The following is a 20,502-nucleotide window of genomic DNA, read 5'->3' as shown; positions in this document are numbered from 1 at the left end:
CGGGGGGGTGGGTTAGTGCTTACAGGCCTGTGTGTCTCGGGGCAGGTCACTCTGAATGCCGTGATCAGACTGCTTTGAATCTGAAAACAAAGCCCCCTCCTCCTCCCAAAAAGACACAAGGTCATGACCTGGAGTTAGCCTCTTCCTCTGTGGTTCATTTGGGTACATTGCATATAATAAGGTGACTCTTTCGTTGGGCAGAAACATCACCTGAACACGCTAGGTCCTGCTGGGAAGCAAACCAATATTAAGCTTCCATGGCCATGGAGGGAAGTCAGTGGTGCCTTCCCCATCTCGCCCAGGCCACCTCCGGGCCAGGCTGGCTTTATATCCCAGTGCGCAGGCCTGAGGGCACCTTGATCAATAATGACGATTCCCATGCATCCTGAGGGACGCTTTCCTCCTAACACTCCAGCTTTGTGTGATGCCTCAGTGTGGTCTGTGTGTTGGGTCCAGAGTTACAGGGGAGCTACAGAAAGCTGGGGTAAGGGTTGGGACAGGGGTTCGGCAGGGTGTGGCAGCTGCAGAATGCTGGGTTTGAGGAGGTGAAACCTAGTGGCAGCAGTTAAGGTTGGTGCCCCTGGCTGGGCCTTGTTACTTTTTCCTTTGTCACCAGTGGCTTGCCCGTGGCACAAGGTGGCTGACTGCAGAGGCCTCTCATTTCAATGAGGCTTTCTTCCACAGCTTTTGCAAACTTGGTTGAAGAGGTCTCTTTGCAGCCATGGAAGCTGGAGATGCAGAAAAGGATGCTCTCTGGCTGGGGGTTGTAGCAGGCGCCGTAGCCATTAGGTACCACAGGACCATAGCAGCAAAACATCTCCATGGTGGTGGGCACCTGGAGGAGAGGACAGGTCAGAAGCGGCTTGTTCTGAAAGTCTGCTAGAAAGCATGGCGTTCCAACAACCCAGGGGCCTCGATGGGATATTTGCTTCTCTTTGACTATTTTCCACCTGGGTGTTTGACTGAATTAACCCCATCAACTGATTGCTTCATCATGGATGGCCACAGCCAGAGTCGTCAAAACAAACCCATCTAACTGCATGAAATCAGAAGAAGAAGGGCCATAACGCCCTCCCTGGTGTGAAATCTGCTCTACTTGTGAAGTCAGAAGTTCCCAGAGTGACCTGGTGCTGGGTCTCAGCCGAGTCTCTCCTTCACCTGGGGGCTGTTTGAATCACCGAGGCAATCAGAGCAATTTACTAAATGGTACCCTGGTGGCACCCAACAGTTAGATGGCTTCCCAGAGGGAGTAATTTATGAACTGGAGGAAATCTGGCTCGTCTTCTCTGTCGATTTTTCCCACATCCTTAATTACTGTCAGTATTGCCTGGCTGGTCTGATTTTCTCCCCACAGCCTGGCCACGCACAATTACCCAGCACTGGGCGTTTCAAAGATGGCCATCAACTGGAGTTTTAGTTATGTACCTGATATGTTTTGAATTCAGAGGGCAGAGATTTTGTAATTTGGATCACAAACCAAGAAAGTGTTTCTGAAGGCGTTCAAGCCATAAATGTTCATTCCAGTTGGAAAAAAGAGTCACCACGCCCTAAATTAATTTTATTAGCTGGCTTTAGAGGGAAAATAGAGCACATTCTTGAGCAGGTGCAGGGTGGGGTTTGCTTTAAACCCACAGGCTCTGTGTGCTCCAGCCTTCAGAAATGACACTGGCCATTTGAATGGGGCAGAACAAACCATTAGTCTTGCTAATAGAGTCACCTCATTGTCAGATAAATTTGCCGTGTAACAGCCGAAGGCCATAAAGCCGTTCTGAAGCACTTTTTGCCCATGGATGGTTTCCTGAAGAATTTATGTTGCTGTGTTCTGCCCTCGTTTATTCACGTCTGCAAGCTCACTGCCATAATGCCAAAATGAAATTACTGAGTGTGCTTTTATCCTCAAACACAACTTTATCAGCCCTTTTTATTGCCCGCATCCAGCTTTTCGCAGATGAGGTGGAGTTTTAGTAAATTGACATTCGCGGGGGCGGGGGTGGGGGGAATAGGTAATTTCTTCCCTAAATGGCTGCCTTTCTCTAATGGATTGCATTCTGTTTTTGTGTCAGTGATCCTCCAACAGAACAAGCCTGTAGCACTGGTTAGGAGATGCTGGGCCAGCAGTGGCCCCTTAGAATAATGGCTGTGACCTGTTCGGAGGACCCTGTCTGTGCCAGCCGCTGGGCTGGGCTTTCCACTGATATTGTCACATCTGGTTGAGCCAGGACCTTGCTGTGGGCCTGTCGGGCTTCAGAGCCTGTAGTCACCATGGTGGAACACCACGTCTCAGGCAACGTTGGAAGGAGTAAGCCTAATGGTTAGGACACCAGAATGGGTGTTCTCCCATCCTGCCCACCTCTGCTAAGGTGGCATTCATGATTATGCCCAGAGTACAGGTGGGGAGACCTGTACTCTGAGCATTCAGGTCCTTCCGTTGAAGGCCACGCAGCTCACTGGGAGCAGAGCCAGGACTTGCCTGACTCTAAGCAGTGGGCTGTAGACACCGAGCTCTTTAGAGAGCCCACTGCTTCTACTAAGTGGCTTCTTGGGTGATGGCCGTGCTAGGGCTGTACCTGGCTGGTGGAGAGGACAAACCGGTTGCTCATCAGGTATGTTTCATCCGTGAACATCTCGGGCAGTTCCTTGCACACTTCCCGAGCCAGCTCCTGCAGCCCCAGCAGGTGGTTGTCAATGGCCATCCCTGTTATGGCCTGGGTAGTTGGGGACAAAGAACACGACATGAGACACGGGCTCCCCCTCCTCCCCTCCCCTCTAGTCCGCAGTGCTAAAGGGGACCCTAACTGCTCTCGCCTACCCAGTGCTTGCTGCAGACCACGTGTGTGGGTGACCGCCCAGGACTGACCACTGTACTACATGGCCTCTGCTCCTTGGGCCCTTGTGCATTTCTACGTCCACAGGATGAGCCGGAGCAGGTTGGGTTCTAACACGAGGATGCCTCAGTTAAAAGTCAGTGAGTCTGAGTCCTCCCAACAGCATGGTCCCTGCTGGCGTACACTGTGTATAACTACTCCGTGCTCTAAGTGGAAAGAGTGGGGTCGGCTGGGCCATCCCCAGTGCCTTCTCAGGTAGGGCAGGAATCCGGGCAGGAGCATGGGTGCTGGGCCCCATCCAAGCATGGGGAGGGGTGCCCCGGGCTATCACTGGACAGACTGTCACCACAACCAACACTTCATACTCCAGCAGGAGCCCAAGGAATGAGGGGTAGAGAGCACTGAGGTCTGTTCCTGAGTCTTGGCTGCTGTTTTGTGGGCCCAGAATCAATTCAACTAAACTGGATTCGTAATCTAAGAATAATTTTGAGACAGGAACTAGACAGCTTAGCAGAGGCTCAGCTCACATTTTCAAGGGTTTTTGGATGAAGAAAGGGTTTTCCTTTTTGTCACAGGTATTTGAACTCTTATCAAAGGATAAGAGAGGGACTTTCATGGCGGTCCAGTGGTTAAGACTTTGCCTTCCAATGCAGGGGGTGCGGGTTCAATCCCTGGTCGGGGAGCTAAGATCCCACATGCCTCATGGCCAAAAAACCAAAACATAAAACAGAAGCAATATTGTAACTAATTCAATAAAGACTAAAAATAGTCCATATCAAAAAAATCTTTTAAAAAAAGGGCGGGTGAGAGAATAGCAGTGGAAGCAGTGGTAAGAGAATTTCTGTGTAGGAGGAGCCCAGGGGTGGTGGTGGTGTTGTTGGAAGTGTGGCAGTGAGGCCAGGGCACTCATTCTTCATATTCCCCACTGGAGGCTGCATGTGTAGCACGCACATGGGTTTTGCTTGGATTACATGCTTATTTGGGGCAATTCGGGGGGCTGATGGAGACATAGGGGCCACATCTGGTCTCTCGTATTAACCTCTGGATCAACAACAGGGTAATTGTGAGTAACTCTTGGGGGTTTCACGGTTACGTAAGATGGCCACTTAGCTGTTAACACCCCACCTAGGAGGAAACCTCCCATCACAATGAACTTTGTTCAGGTTTACAAGTCACGTTTTGGAATTTGACAGCTGTTTTCTTTCAGTTGACAATGAATGCATAAAGATGACTCAGAGGCCCCAGTCTCTCCAAATGCCCCTAATTATGGGCTGAAAAGACATGTTATACAACCACCGCTCATTTTAGACGTGCCCCCTTAGGACAGAGGGGAAGAACTGTGAGACAGACCAGCTATGAAGTAGATGCACTTTTAATTTCTCTGGTTGCCTCTGTTTAATGACTGATTTGTGTAGATCTATCAAAGCAGCTATTCTGTGCAGCAGCCAATCCACCCCTGTTTTCACCATCTCTGAAGTCACTGTAGCAATTGGGGTTGATTTAACAGGTTGTTTGGATCAGAGCCATGAGTAGTAATGAGTAAAATGACTCGGCATTCAGTCTTTCGTTTCATTCAAGGGATCTTAATTGAGTACCTACTATGTGCCTGAGCAGCTGCTAGAGAACAAAGCAGTCACAGATTCAGCCTCACGGAGGCTGAGTGTGATGGGAGACAGATGTTAACCAACCATACAACTAAGCTTGTGATCATAAACCGAGTAAATGCTAGGAAGGAAAAGCATAAGGTGCTGTGAGAGTATGTGATAGCGAGTCTGGATCACATTTGCTCCTTTCCCTGGAATTTCCTTTCTCCACTACCACTACCAAATATACTTGCCAGATATCTGGAGGTCTCCTGGCTTCCTTCCTCTGTCCCTTACCCTGCACGGCCAACCAGGTACCAGATTTACCTACAAAGCATCTTTATAGCTCTCCTCTTCCCATCCCTTCTCTCTTTTACTTTGTCGTTTTCACCAACTTAAAATAGTTAAAACAACAGAAGCCTATGGCAATGCTTTGGAAGATATGTTTCTAAATTTTTCATAAAAATTTAAATTATTATCAAAGTTGTATATTTATAGTTAAAAAAAAAAAAACCCCAAGTAAGCCAAAGGCTTATGTCACTTTGCCAGCACTGAGTCTCACTCCACAGAAGCAATCACTTGGAACCCTTTTAGCGACTGACTTTCTTAGTTCTAAACAACACGCTTAGACTGCCGTTACTGCATTTTTCAGTTTTCTTATTATAGAAGATGAAACTTTGGTTCTTTTATATCCCCACTCCCCAAATACACTTCCACTCTCCTATGCTCCCAAATAGAGTTACATTTGAACTCCTTGTTGCTTGATCAATATTCAGTGTTTACGTGGTTATAATTATACAGGTACTCACAGCTGAGTCCTGTAGTGTATTAGAATCAGATTTCCTTTCTCATCCAGTTTTTTGTTTTCCCTAGAAATGACAATTTGTAAATAATCAAACTATGATTTTCCCACTTGCTTACCTTTCTATGTATCTGTAACTAATTGATTCCTAAACCCTTAGCTCGAAGTGTAAAACTTCCCTTAATACACTAAAATGTATCAGATAATTTATCAATTTAATTTCTCCTTTCACTTCTTGCTTCTCTGTGGACCCTCTGTTCTCTGGATCTGATGAACAGCTGTCAACATGGGATCTCCCTTTACTCTCATCCTCTTTCTCTACCTCTTTCTTGTGTTGAATCTTCTGATGTTTGAGCTTATGACTTTTCTTTTCGTGCTTTATTCTCTTACATTAGTGGTCTATATCCTCCAATAGTTTTACAAGAAAGAGGGCTTAATAAGTAAAAATTTTAAGACCTTATCTGTATAAAATGTCTTTATTCTAGCTTCAAATTTGATAGTTTAGCTGGGTATAGAATATGCATTAAAAATCATTTTCCCTCAGAATTTGAAGGTATTGTTTCAGTATCTTCCACCTTCCAGTGATGTTAAGCCCAATTATGTTTTTATTCCTGATCTTTGTATTTGATTTTTTTCCTCTCAGACTTTTTTTTTTCATACCAAGGAAATTGGACAACACTAAGGTCAAAGGAGGAATTGAGGGGCTAACTGCTTCTCATATAGATCATCAGCGAATCCTCTTCTTTTCAGTCCCACATGCACTCCTACTTTTGGTGGAGCCTCCAACACCTGAGCCGTTCTGAGGTTCTGCAGTGCACTTCACTGGGCTCCTGGGTCTCCCTCACTGTTTGCTTGGGTTTCAGCTTTCTCTGGTCTGCTAAGTCAGATGCCATCTGTTCTGCTTTCCAGCTCTGAAACTTTGTTGTCATCTCCTTTCCCATTCTCTTTGCTCTAGTGTATTTATGGCTTTAAAAAACCCCTTTGCTGATGTTTCTGAGGGTTTTAGAGGGAGTGACAGTAAACCCTTGTGTTCAGTTCACCATGTTTGATCAGAAGTTTGTGTCTTCCTCTTCAACACCCCCTGCCCCTGATCTACATCAGTCCTTTTACCAGCTCTCCCTAAACATTATATAGGTCCCTAATTCTGTCTCTTGGCAGACCACCCCACGCTCCAACCAGTCCTTCTACCTGGTCACCAGGGTAAGCTTTGTGACAGGGAAATCCAGCATCACGAGCTTTCCTGCTTTTCTGTCCTTTGCAAGCTGCACATATGGAACTACCTGCTTTCCCTCCAATATGTCTTGTTCTCTCAAGACTCTTTGCCATTGCACATGCTGTTCCCTTCTGGGGCCATCCTTCCCTTCTATACCCACCTGACAAGCACTTCTTCATGCTTCAAGTCTCATATTGAGCACCACTTCCTCTGAAAAGTCTTCCCGGCTTTCCCAAGCAGAAGAAGGACCTTGCTACTCCATGTTCTCCGCTACTTCCTGAAGCATGTGAGACTTCTTCTCCCAACTACACGGTACACTCCCCAAGCATAGGGCTTCATTTTTTATTTCCTAGTACCCAGGGCCTTACCTGGCATAAAGTGGGAAAACAAAGGCTACCCACTGAACACATGACAGCGAGCTTGATTTTCCCCAAACAGAACAAACACTTAACCATTCCGATGAATCAGGGACCTAGCAACTGAATTACAGAAAAGCCTACATTGGCTAGTTCTAAAACCCAGATATGTGTTGTGCTTGCTTTCAAGTATATAGAGTGAAATCAGTCAACCTTTCAGAGATTATATGATCCTTCAGAGACTGTATCAGAATGATTTGCAATTAATACATCGATCACCAGCCCAAGTAGTAGCTTATTCTCTGTTTGTATGCAAATGATGGCTTTGCAGTGCTAGAAAATATATTATTTCCCTAAACTAGGGAAACATTTCCCGTACAATTTCGATTTCACCGTTAAATTTCAGCAAATATTTTTTTAATTCACAGGCAGTATAAATAAATACATGGAGAATAAGAAGACAAAACCAGTCCTGAGTGGGAATAAATACCGCCTCACCTGAGATTGTGCCAAGTGTGCAAACCACCACACGCCTGACTCTCTTGTATAATTTGTAAAGTGCTATACATGCTGGTGTTATTATTACTGTTGTTGTTTCAAAGACCATTCATTGTATTCTTGTAAAATCTGTGTAAAAACCAGGAGTGGTGTGTTACCCAGGTTCTGAAAATAAGGAAGAGGAGGCTCTGAGAGGTGAGGTGCCCTCACCAAGTCGCTGCACAGGTGGTGGCCCGGCTGTCACCCAGAGCCCATGCCGAGGCCCCAGCACTGGGCACAGCCCACAGTCCTGAGCTGAGGCGAGGTCACTCACCATGACTGTGTACTCGGTCTGGGCTCGGATGGCATCCTTCAGGAGCAGTAGCTTCTCTGAATCCTGTAAATGGACCAGAGACACAGCGCATGGGGCTTTAAGAGGGTGCTCAGTGGCAGACAAGCTAAAGGAGCTGGTTGTCTCGGGGCTGAGAGGACAGGCGGTCCACAGCTGCCTCACTGGTCCCCCTGAGACTCCTCGGGCCAGCAGGACTTACCGGCACGGTGGCCATGGGGTCAGTGACGGTTTTCACAAAACGCAGCACCTCCAGAGTGGCTGATCGAATGTTGTCCACCCGCCCCTCGCGGAACCGACGGATGGACGCGCTCTCGTAGGTGGGCACGAGTCTCCTGTGGAGCCTGCACGGGATGAAGGAGGAATGGCAGACGGCGCCGCCTTCTCGGGGAGGCATAAATGCTGAAATGGCCTTGGCTACCCTTACTTTTACAATCCTGCCTTCGCTCTGCACAGTATTTCATTTTAACGCTAATAGGATTCTGGAGGAGATTCCCCAAAGATGAATGTCGGGGAGCCTCGGATACGAAGAGCTGAGCACACTTTCCTGCGTGGGTGATATTGTGTGGATATAAAATAAGGAAGACGTGACTGGTAGTTTTTTTTAAAGTCCCAGTCTGGTGGGAAACCTAGGGTTTTCTGCGAGATCCAATTAGTGTTTGATTAATAGCACAGCATGGACTAATTCATCATTCGCACTCTTGAGGGAATCCTGTTTTATTTAGAAACAATTCAAGCATGATCTATGGATGGAGGCAGGAAAGGGGCCTTAGTGGCCGTGGGTGTCAGCTGCTGCAGAGGCTCACCGTCCAGGGGCAGCAGGGCTTCCAAACAGACCCACGGGCACAAGGGCTGTGCCTCTCCTCCCTCACGTCTGTGACCAGAAAGCAGTGGCCGCTGTCCCCACCAGCCAGAGCAAGTCTCTTCCCCTCGCACACCAGGCTGGCACACGCCCTTCTCACCAGTCAGGAAAGTTGTTGGTGTTGGGGTCAGGGAGGGGAAAGACACAGAACTCAGAGAGGGGCAGTGACACCCTGAAGTCACACAGCAAGCTGGGGCCCTGTATCTTGGCCTTCTCAGGGCATGTCTCTCCCACCCTGGGTGAGCTCCAGGAGGAGGGAAGGCAGAGTCTGGTTTGGCACAGTGCTTGGCACTGTATGGCTTGCCAAGCGAACGGCACTTTCTGTACACTTATGTCTCATTTCCCCAAGACTCTGGCAGGGAGCTCACTTCCTGTATCTCTCTAGCCCCTGGGGGCAAATGCCATGCCGAGCACAAAAGTAGACGCCATCACTGGCTGGTCGCTGATCAACCCCAATTTAGGTAGCTTCCAGGTTTCTGCTGAATGTAGGAGCAGATTAAAAACTATCTCTTTTGTTACAGCTGAAACTCTGAAGAACGCATTCCATGGGCAGCAGGTCGTATTTTGCCTATTCAACGAGCCCGGGAGCCTCTGGCCACATCTATTCCTGGCCATGTCCAGTGACAGCAAAGATCCCTGGAGGGTGGAGTTGGGAGGCTCTATGCAGTGTCTACCAGCCCCTCTGGGCTTTGGATCTGAAGCTCTGAAGTGCTTGCCAGGGGGGTACCGGTGCAGCAGTGTCCCCAGTTATGGCACCAGCAGAACACTGACCTCGTGGCCCATTTTAGCCACATACATCTGAGTATCTGAGTATCAGAACGGCATTGATTGCAGTTCCAGAGGCCAGGTCCTGCCGGTGAGGTCTCCATGTCCTGGTGACGAGCACAGTCCTTGTGTGGGGTGACGTCAGCCTGACAGATGACAGAGTGGCTGTACTCCCTTCCCCATGAGTCACAGCCCCCTGCATGGGACACTGGGCTCTGGGATGCCGCCTGCTCGTTAGTGACACCTCCTTGCCCCGGCTTTCTCCAAGGTCGCTTTATGCCTCCCCCGGCTGCAAACCGAAGGCAGGTTCTGGTGGGGGCATAGTGCTATTTACTGCCCGTGCCAGTTTATGAGCTATAGCTTCTGGAACGCTGAAACCAACAGGGGCCAGCCCTGTCTTGAGGAAGATCTATTTTGCATTTTACTTTTCCCCTCCTATAAAAGACCAGTTAGGCTCCCAACCCTGCCTTCAACTCTTACCTCGCTACGCGGCATCCCTTCCCCAACACACAGCTACCATTATAGAGATTTTTCTAAACCACACACCTCACTGTGCCACCCTGGGCTAAAACTCCTGCAGTGTCTTCTCATGTCTGTGACAGTCCCTGATGCCTACTCTGTCCCAGGTGTGCAAGATACCCAGAACATCATGCCTGGGGGAGACAGTCTAGAAAACAAAGTCAGCAAATTAATGAATAAGGGAGTCCACATGGATAACGACTGCCATGAAGGAAAAAGTGCAATGTGCCGTGACAGAGAGCTGGGTGGCAAGGAGCCCCGAGGTGGCCTCTGAGGGCTGACACCTGGGCTGATACCTGAGCGGTGGGAAGGAGCTGGTACGTGAAGAGCAGTGGTGATGGGTGGGTGGGCAGAGGCAGAGCCAGAGCGAAGATCTGCAGGCGGAAGAGAGCTTGGGGGCAGGGCCCCAGGGAAGGCTGGTTCACAGGGAGCTGGACTTTGTTCTAAGCGTGAAGGGAAACATGGTAGGTGATAAAGACTGACTTGCATATTTCAAAGTTCATGCTTCATGAAGACAGGATTAGAGGGGACAAGAGTGGAAGCAGAGACCCCCCAGGGCATGCTACAGTTGACCAAGCACTGGATGATGGGGGCTTGGGAGGGGCCGATGGCAGTGGAGGTGAAGGGAAGAGGATGGAGGGTAGACATTTGGAGGAGAATTGACATGGGAATGAGGGGAATGAGAGAGACAAATCAAGCCCCAAATCTTTGACTTGACCCCCTTGCCGCGGCGGGCAGGGTGGTGATGCTAGTTCCGTTTCCTTATCAAGGCCAGGAAAGGTGGAGAGGAACAGGTCACAATTGTACAGGGAGCCAGGTGGGCTGGGTGAGATCAGCAGGAGAAGCCGCCTCCCTACCTGACGTCCTCATCACCTCCCTGGCCCTTGTGAGTTCTGTGTTCCTTCCCTGTGAGCTCTGTGCCCCTGGGCCATCGCTCGCCAGCTCCTTGACTGCAATATCCTTCTTTTCATTTCTGAGGTTGGACTCACACTTTGAAACCCAGTTAGGTGACACCTCCTTCCATGCAGCCTGCCCTGATCATACCCCCATCCTCTAGGCCCACAGAAAGTCATCTCTCCCTCCAAGATGATTCTAGACTCTAGAGTAGCTTGTCAGTGAGCGCATCTTAGCAGGCTGTACTTACCTATAGAAGGCCAGCTGGAGGGCCACCTGAATAAAGGCATCGGGGCTGCATTTCTGCTGCTTAATGAATGTTTTCCCATAGTCATCAAATTTATAAACGGTGAAGTCGAGATTCTTTACTATTCTGTGGAAGAAAAAGAAAAGATGCATCCATCACATGCACTCACCACAGGGTCTAACGAAGTTTCTTGATCCTGGTCTACATCCCAGCACGCTAGATATCCAGTGCACTGTCAGAGACAGGCCTTGACGTTTGGAAGTGGCAGAAGGCATGCCAAGCAGGGTGACTCTGAGCTAAAGGTGAGGCTTGGCTGGGTAGTGGCCCTGCTCTGGGGGTAGGGGAGGTGGGCCTGGCTGCAGGGAAGGACACGGAAGCACGAGGGACATTTGCATGGGCAGGGAGAACACTGCCCACAAACAAAGTCCTAAAACTTCATTGCCCACAGAAGGCCTGAAAGAGGCCATGCATTCAATCTGTTTGGGAAGGTGTGTCCGGCATCCCTATGGACTCTAGGCATCCTGGCCATCCTGCCAGACCTGCAAATCCCCAATGTCCAGGGAAAAGCCCGTTCCTCTGATGGCTGCAAGCAGCATCTCCTCACTGAGACTCGTCCCTGTCGTGCTATGGAAGAAAGGCCTGGAGCCTGGCCGCTGGTCATGGTCACCACAGCAAGAGCTGCTCATCTGGGCTTTGCTGGTGACTGAAAACCCATTTTACCCAGAAAGGGCTGCTGAGCCTCCCCTGACATGCGTAGGTCTTTGCTGCTCACGAATCATTGTCAGAGCAGCAGGAAGAGTCCCTGAGTCCACACTGAGACCTTTCAGCGCCGGTCTCCCCCAACGCCCACCCTCACATATTGACCAGTCTCCTCCTTCATAATGAGTCTGGGGTCCGGGCTGACTGCTGCCTGAAGCGACGTCCAGCAAGGTCCTCGCCGCCCGTCCACCAGCCGCACGTGTGCGCGTGCGCAGAGCCCTTGGTGGGCAGCCCTGATCCTCCCCCCCAACACTCCCTCAGGATTTTCTGTTCCCTGCCTGCTGTGCCTTGAATTATCCCCCCAGCCATGTGAGCTCAGCTCTCGGTGGGCCATGCCAGGCTCCGGGGACCCATCAGGACTCGGAGAGGGCCCAGTGCTCACGGGAACTCACTGCTCAGTCGGGCCTGTTGACCCACCATCCCCCAACAGGCTGAGCTTACCGTCACCACAGACACCTGGGAACCTCTTGTCCAAGCCCTGGCCATCAGACCCTACCTGCCTTCCATGGCAGCTCAAGACCCCCCTCAGCTCCTGCTGCTTCCCCACCCACAGGTCTCTCTTGGCTTTTCTGGTCCTCCAGAAAGGGAAGCTAGGGGTCTCGGGACCGCGTGACGCCTGCTTGAATCCCTGAAAGTAAAGGGGCTCCTTCCTCGGCCCAGGGTTCACCAGCCCACCAGTTCACTCTCCTAACAGCCTGTGTGTCCCAAGAACAGCCCCGTAGGGTTGAGATACGAGCACAGCTTTACAGATGAACACCTGAGGCCTCTCTTCCTCCCCGTGGAAAGCCATTCAACCTCCCCAGCAGCTCGCTGGGGGCTCATCCTCGCCATCCCTCGGCCTCTGAGCCCGGCCAGGTTCTGTCCTGCTCACCTGTGCTATTCCCACGGTCTCCTCACTGGCTCCCCGAAACCCCATGCACAAAATCCTCCAGGGGCTCCTCACTGCTACAGGACAGCTTCCAGTCCCCATAACATAAGGACATGAAGCTCTCCACAATGTGACCCTGACTTCCCTTTATTGCCCCAACTCTGGCCATTCTCTCACTTGCTGGCCTCCAAACCAGCCTGGTCTCTTATGAACCTATCTCTCCCCCAGCTGCTGGTACCACGAACTCCTAGTCAACCTTCAAGGCCCAACCCTGTAAAGCCCTCCCTCAGCATCCTGGCAGAACCCAGCTCCCGTGTCCTCTGTGTGTTCAGGTTCGAACGCCTCTCTCTGGTTTTGGTGCTTATTGCATCTGATATTTTTGTGTTGGGGGTCCACTTCCTCCACTAAAGTATGGAGGGCAGGCCCCGTGGCACATTGATCTCTGTGTCCCCAGAGCCCTACCAGAGGCCTGGCACACACCAGAGCTCTACACGTGTTTGATGAATGAATGAATGAAAGAATGAATCAATGTACCCATGCTCACTTATTGAATGAGGGAATGAACAACCAAAGTCCAGATCAGGTTGCCAGCCCGTGGCTCCCAGCACACCTTGCCACTGTCAGCGAGGGCTCACATCCATCCCTGGCCCGCCTGCCTAGGTCCCATTAGGGCCAGCATGGCCCTTGGGGAAAAAGGCCCCTTGTCAAGTTGCAGTGTAAATTCAAGCAAATTGAAAGAGCTTGGATTCAAATGACTTATTCAAACCAGTTGTTTATGACTCCCCCGAAAGCAGAGGATGATTTCCCCGCCTTGACTCTGCTCAGTCAGGTGAAACCTGCGGAAAAAAATAGCTCCACGTTTGCATTTTATGGAAATGATGGATACTTCAGCAAGGTTATTTCCCCAAGAGTTATAACTCCCCTTCTGTTTGACTACATTTCCATGAGGGGGTGGGCGGAGGCAGGTGAGAGGAGGAAGAGTGGCCGGGGTCTTTGGAAGCTTCCAGGGTGCCTTGGCAGCTGGTGGGGCGGGGGCGTTGTAGGGTGACCCCCGGAGCACCACCCCCAAAGACCTGAGATTCTCCTTACTGTTGAAGTTTTTCTGCCGAGGAGGCTAAGAGGCCTTGAATTTCCGGAGAACATTTCCACCTCAGTCTCCTGGGTGCTGGGAGCTCGCTGACCGAGTCGGCTCGGACCATTTTCTTGCTGGTCTTCACCCTGCAGGACAAAGTGGTGACCTCCTGTGGCCTGCAAGCTGGGGGGCTGCGGGCAGCTTGTCTCTTTGTGCTGTAGTCATCTTAGCTGTTGGAGTTTGATTTGCCCCCCAAATCATGAAACAGAAGAACGTTCTGAAGCTCAGAGAGGCCACCTAAATGAGTGAGTGGCAGAGCTAGGATTCCATCCGGTTCCACCTGACTCCGAAGCCCAGTATTCCTTTTCATGTTTTCCATTTGACCACGCTACACCACTAACTCTTCAAAAACACTCTGGGACAAACGGAACAAGCAAATTGTGTTGTTCTGTTTACGAGGGCAGGTTTGGGTTTTCAGTGATCCTGAAGAGTTCCTGAATCATGGAAGAACTTATAGATTCAGGGAGAAGATCCTAGAAGGAGAGATGAGCAAAATTGTGAATGGAGGAAGGAACATGGTGTGGTTAAGGGACACAGAAGTACTCAGTCTGTGCAGGATGGGAGTTGGAGAGAGAGACCCAGCCCAAGGGAAAGGAAAGAGGCGCAGCTCAGAGACCTCTCCTCTGTGCTGGGTCAACAGCAGGCCCAGCCCTGACTCTGGACAAGCAAGACATGGACCTGGACTTCCCTGGACCAAAGCAGAGGTTCCTTTAAAGCTGAGAATTCTTGGCCAAGCCTTGCCCTAACTGCCCCTAACCCGTTGCTCAGTCTGCCCCTAACCTGTTGTTCAGTCTGCCCCTTCTGTCCATGACCGATAAAGCATATGATGCCTTGTTCAGGTTGGTTTTCAAATTCATCTTTTGCTAAGACACTTTCCAGACTAGTGTGGCCCCCCAGCGGCCGCCCACATTTTTCTTGGCCTAGCTTGGCGGCTGCTTGGCAGTCTGGCTTTGCCTCCTCTGGCTGCTCGGGAGGGGCCCTGCTCCCAGACTCACATGTGCTTGAGCAGATGCTCTGTGCATTGCACCAGGACGATGCCATCGAAAGGGGAGTGTTCGCACACCACGCCACAGGTGCCGTCTCGTCCCACCACAAACTGCAATAGGAAAGAGAAGTGAGTGGACCTCTGGGACAGTCAGTATTTCAAACCAGCACCTTGGCCCCAGGTCAGGAACCCCGCATTCTCCCTCTGCCCCCACCTCTCAGGGGGAAACTCTCCTCTAGGGACACCAAAGCACATCATTTCCTGAAAGGAACGCTGCATGCAATTGCCATGGCCTGAGAGTATGGGAGCCTCAAGACAGCTCTAAACTGTGTGACCTCCTTCCCAGAAATGCCCCAGGCAGTGAAGGTGGAGCCCAAAGCTCCCTGGCTCAAGTAGCCCAGCGATTCCTAAGAGCTCACGCCGAGGCTGTACACACTCTCCTCAGGTGCTGGGCAAGCTCCTTAGTCTCCTGTTAGCCCTGTTTCCCCTTCACGGTGCACGTAAGGGCCACCATCTGCTTTGTGTGATTACGTGTCTGATGGACCCTGTGTGTTTGGCCACCACTGATATTATTCTCAGGATCGCCCCATAGTAGGTGCTTCATAATTTTGTTAAATGAATAATGAAAGATAATGATCCATATTGGATGGTGTGCAGTTTCCTAGGGAGAAATAAAATATCCCTTGATGGGAGTGAAAGAAAGGTGAACGGAGAATGCCCCATTAACTGCCACCTGGGCTTCAAGTCAGGAACCCTGATTCCAGTTCTGTGGTTGCCGCCTGCCAGCTGGGAGAGCTTTGACAAGACACTTCAACTCTCTGGCTTCAGTTTGCTCTCATTTAAAATGGATCCAATAAGGCCCAGTTCACCAGATCGATGTGAGGATTAGAGAGAAGGCATATGAAAGGCCCACGGGAACTGTGAAGGTTACTTATGATTTTTATGACTGTACAAAGGCTGGATTTAGTTGACTTGGAAAAGGGACATACTCAGTATGTACAAAAGGACTAGGAGAAAATAATGAGAAGAATGGGATCTGATTCTTAAAGCATAACGCGAATAAAGTGGGGCTGCCTTGAGGTCCACCTCAGCACAGCATGACACTCAGGAGGTACTAGCCTGTCATACATAAGCAAAACAAACCAACAAGCTACTGAAAAGTTTATGAGACCTTCCAGGGAACTGAGGCACAGCACACCTCTGAGCTGTCTCCCTGTCTCCTCCAGTCTCATAGCTGCCCGAACCTTTTCTCCCATTCTTCAAGCAAACACACTTCCCACAGAGTTTCTCTCAAGATTCATCCCTTGTAGGCTCTTTGCTCTCTCCCTTTGTGTCCCCTGCCTTTCTGTCCTGAGACTCGCTCTTGAACTTTACAGTTCACGTTCATGGAGCCTGTTTGGCTTTTCCAGCTCCCCTGATAATCTGTCCTGCCTGCAAAAAGAGCCCAGAGGTGGGCATGGTCATCCACGTGAGGCAGGAGGGGAGGGCTGTGCCCACTCACACATTAGCGCTTTTCTGTCCCTGTCGCTAAAAGAAAGGGAGGAAAATGGTATCTTTCAAAAACCACTACCAAGGCTTACTATATTTCAGGTCTTGTACATCCATTATATCATTTCAATCCCACAGCTGCTCCATGAAAGATTACAAGCCATTAGCACCACTGGTGGAGGCTAAGTAGCCAGCGCAGCAGGGAGAGAACTCAGCAGAAATAGCAGAATCAATATGCAAAGCAATAAAAAGGGTAACCTGCAGAATGTAGGGTACAGAGAGGGAGAAAAACGAGAGGCGGCCTAGAAATGCTTACCAGCGTGAGTGATGCTAAATCAAAACATAAAGATGGTTGCGTGCTACTTAATATGGTCATTGTGAAACTGCAGGGGCCTTTACAAATAAGATTAGATACAGGATTGGCATGCTGGGGTAAAAGAATGGGGGACGGGAATGAATGGCCCAATCTTCATTCTCATCTGGGTGAGTATTTTTCTCCAGGCCAAAGTGAATGTCTTGTTTCTGGGCTGATGTCACGTGAATGAAAAAATATACGAACAGGGACTTCCATGGTGGCGCAGTGGTTAAGAATCTGCCTGCCGATGTAGGGAAAACGGGTTCGAGCCCTGGTCCGGGAAGATCCCACATGCCGCGGAACAACTAAGCCCACGCGCCACAACTACAGAGCCTGCGCTCTAGAGCCCACGAGCCACAACTACTGAAGCCCATGCGCCTAGAGTCCGTGTTCCGCAACAAGTGAAGCCAATGCAATGAGAAGCCCACACACCACAACGAAGAGTAGCCCCTGCTCGCTGCAACTAGAGAAAGCCTGTGTGCAGCAACGAAGACCCAACGCAGCCAAAAATAAAAATAAAATTTAAAAGTATATATATGAATGGTTTTGTTTCATTTTATGACTTTTCTTCTGTGGAGGTGCTGGGCTACACTACTCCTCAGGGATGAAGGGAGGTATATCGAAATGGCCAGGCCAGGGTGACGGAAATTCAGAAAAGCTGACATCTTCAGGCATCAGACATGATTTTTTTTTTAAATTGGAGTATAGTTGCTTTACAATATTGTGTTAGTTCCTGCTGTACAGAGAAGTGAATCAGCTACGTGTATACCGATAGCCCCTATTTTTTGGATTTCCTTTCCATTTAGGTCACCACAGAGCACTGAGTAGAGTTTCCTGTGCTGTATGGTAGGTTCTCATTAGTTATCTGTTTTTTTTGGTGTGTGTGTGGTACGCGGTCCTCTCACTGTTGTGGTCTCTCCCGTTGCGGAGCACAGGCTCCGGAAGCGCAGGCTCAGCGGCCATGGCTCACGGGCCCAGCTGCTACCCGCCATATGGGATCTTCCCAGTCCGGGGCACGAACCCATGTCCCCTGCATCGGCAGGCGGACTCCCAACCACTGCGCCACCAGGGAAGCCCTAGTTATCTGTTTTATACATAGTAGTGTATATATGTCAATCCCAATCTCCCAATTCATCCCACCCTCCCTTTTCCTCCCTTGGTGTCCATATGTTTGTTCTCTACGTCTGGGTCTCTATTTCTGCTTTGCAGATAGGCTCATCTGTACCATTTTTCTAGATTCCACATATATGCATTAATATACGATATTTGTTTTTTTCTTTCTGACCTACTTCACTTTGTACGACAGTCTCTAGGTCTATCCACGTCTCTACAAATGACCCAACTTTGTTTCTTTTTATGGCTGAGTAATATTTCATTGTATATATCAGCGGTCCCCAACCTTCTTGGGACTGGTTTCGTGGAAGACATTTTTTCCATGGACTGGGGGGAGAGGGGGATGGTTCAGGCGGTAATGGGAGCGAGGGGGAGCCGCAGATGAAGCTTTGCTCGCTCCCCCGCCGCTCGCCTCCTGCTGTGCAGCCCGATTCTTAACAGGCCGCAGCCCGACATGGGTCCGTGGCCCAACACCCTAGATGATATATGTGCCACATCTTCTTTATCCATTCATCTGTCGATGGACAGTTAGGTTGCTTCCATGTCCTGGCTATTGTAAATAGTGCTGCAATGAACATTGGGGTACATGTGTCTTTTTGAATTATGGTTTTCTCAGGGTATGTGCCCAGTAGTGGGATTGCTAGATCATAAGGTAGTTCTATTTTTAGTTTTATTTATTTATTTATTTATTTATTTGCGGTACGCGGGCCTCTCACTGTTGTGGCCTCTCCCGCTGCGGAGCACAGGCTCCGGATGCGCAGGCTCAGCGGCCATGGCTCACAGGCCCAGCCACTCCGCGGCATGTGGGATCTTCCCGGACCGGGGCACGAACCCGTGTCCCCTGCATTGGCAGGTGGACCCTCAACCCCTGCGCCACAAGGGAAGCCCTATTTTTAGGCTTTTAAGGAACCTCCATACTGTTCTCCATAGTGTCTGGATCAATTTACATTCCCACCAACAGTGCAAGAGGGTTCCCTTTTATCCACACCCTCTCCAGCATTTATTGTTTGTAGATGTTTTGATGACGGCCATTCTGACTGGTGTGAGGGGATACCTTTTTCTAGTATTAATTTGCATTTCTCTAATAATTGGTGATATTGAGCATCTTTTCATGTGCCTTCTTGCTGAATGTGTTGAGGATTTGTTGGTTGGGAGCCCCTGGTATGCCCCCACCTTACAGTGTGTGATGGGAGATGGGGAATGAGCCCCAGGCCTGACCCAGAGGCCCCTTAGGCTGGGCTGCAGGAAGGTTAGGGGGGTTGGAGCTGGGTTTGGTCACTTGCTCCTGACAAGAGTTCTGGCCAGTCCAGGACCTGACACCAATGGCACATGTCCTCCGCTCCCTCGGCCCCAGATGCAACCTCCTAGGCAGCAGAAGCCAGCAAGAGAGCCTGCTGGATGTAAGCACGAGGCAGCTCTGGCCACTGGCCCTGCCAGGGGGAGGCTTACCTGCAGGGACTTGTCGTACCAGCGGTTGGCCCCATTCTTGCTGCAGCCTCCGCCGTGGAGGAGCTGGAGCGCCCTGTTGGTGTCGCTGAGCTCCATGCCTCCCGGGGCATCCAGGCACACCAGGCAGATGCAGCGCTCGATCATATCCAGAGAGTCCCTGTTGGTGGAGTCTGCAGGGAAGGCAAGCACGGCCTTACTTAGCACCTGCCCTGCCCCGGGGCCCGGGGTCCCCTCTGCAGAGCCCCACATGCCACAGGCGGACACACGTATGGACACCCAGATCTTGAGCCAGTCCTGAGTCCCCCACCACCCCAGGAGTTGGGCCGGGAAGTCAGCCTGACTGTCCTGAGCTTCTATGCTAACCCCAGGGGCCAGCTCACCGTCAGTGTCCCTGCAAAGGTCCTGCCCTTCAGCTGTAGCCAGTTCTGACCCCAGATGTGAGGTCACTGGTCCTGCCTGCCAGGATGAAAAGGGGTGGTGTGGGACCTTCCCCGTAAATGTTAGACCCTCGGGCCAGCCTGTGCCAGAGAAGGAGCTCCAATTCCCCCATCCAGCGGTACCCTCCACTCACACCTGAGGCCCATATCTGGCACATAGGCAAGTTCATTTGTCCTGAACTATAATTTTCAAACATTAGTTGCCAAAATATTTTAATTAGTCAATTTCACATGAAAATCGGAAGTAAGGGAGTGAAGGTGTTGTTCTCCCAGACCCCTCCCACCACCATCACCCCAGCTGTTGTTTCCACGCAGAGGGTAAGTGGAAGGGCCAGGTTGCCCCTTAACCTATATCCAGATGAAATCACTGGGGCAGTTTCAGACACGTAGAACTCATCTAAAAGCCACTGTGTTGTGCAGGAGACACGTCACCAAGGGAGCCTGACTCCTCCATGGGGGACACTGGGTATGGAGTTCCTCCAGTAATAGAGCTGGGCCGGCCAGATGGGCTGCCCCAGGCAGCTTCCTCCAATAAGCACAGGAAGATTCACAAAGCCTGCCCAGCGGGGCCTGACTGTGTGCTGCTGTGTATCCCTTCTCCCAGTCAGGAGTCTTTACTGTGGTGACAGTATTCTTTTTCCACCATCCCACACAGGGTGTGCGGGCATCAGGACCCGATGGCGAGGGATGAACATCACCCAGACCTCCTGACCTCTGGGCTGGATGAGGTGCAGGCTTACAGCCCTCCCCCAGCCCCAGTGTGTTCTATGCATGAGAAGATGGAGTGCCTGTTATTTGGAAGCAAAGGGGCATTACGTGGCGTATTCCAATATCCATACCCCCTTTAGTCATCGAACTCCTGGTTTTTAGCTTGGCACAGGGACGAGCAGCACTACAGCTACATTTCCTGGCTCCTCTTACAGCTGGGGGAAATCATGTGTTCAATTCTGCCAACAAAATCTAGAAACACTATATGACAGCTTCCAAGAAACCTCCTTAACTACAACTAGCACATGCTCTTTGC

At 50.4% G+C, this 20,502-nt stretch overlaps 1 protein-coding gene across 1 annotated transcript in view; it reads right to left on the bottom strand.

Moving 5' to 3' along the window:
- Positions 1-497: 497 nt before the first annotated feature.
- CHAT (choline O-acetyltransferase) overlaps positions 498-20,502 on the bottom strand; it is a 49,690-nt gene continuing 29,685 nt past the window's right edge. Inside the window, exons 8-15 of the mRNA XM_024739098.1 lie at positions 19,042-19,211; positions 14,647-14,747; positions 13,609-13,737; positions 10,896-11,018; positions 7,808-7,949; positions 7,591-7,653; positions 2,568-2,705; positions 498-835 (exon numbers count right to left, since the gene is read on the bottom strand). Coding sequence (XP_024594866.1) covers positions 566-835; positions 2,568-2,705; positions 7,591-7,653; positions 7,808-7,949; positions 10,896-11,018; positions 13,609-13,737; positions 14,647-14,747; positions 19,042-19,211 — 1,136 coding nt within the window. The 3' untranslated portion in view covers positions 498-565. The remainder of the gene's footprint in view (positions 836-2,567; positions 2,706-7,590; positions 7,654-7,807; positions 7,950-10,895; positions 11,019-13,608; positions 13,738-14,646; positions 14,748-19,041; positions 19,212-20,502) is intronic.

Source organism: Neophocaena asiaeorientalis, unplaced genomic scaffold (genome assembly GCF_003031525.2).
Source record: "Neophocaena asiaeorientalis asiaeorientalis breed wild unplaced genomic scaffold, Neophocaena_asiaeorientalis_V1.1 scaffold202, whole genome shotgun sequence".
NCBI classification, from domain to species: Eukaryota; Metazoa; Chordata; class Mammalia; order Artiodactyla; family Phocoenidae; genus Neophocaena; species Neophocaena asiaeorientalis.
Note: the sequence above shows the minus strand (reverse complement) of the source record. Positions and strands in the feature narration are given on the sequence as shown.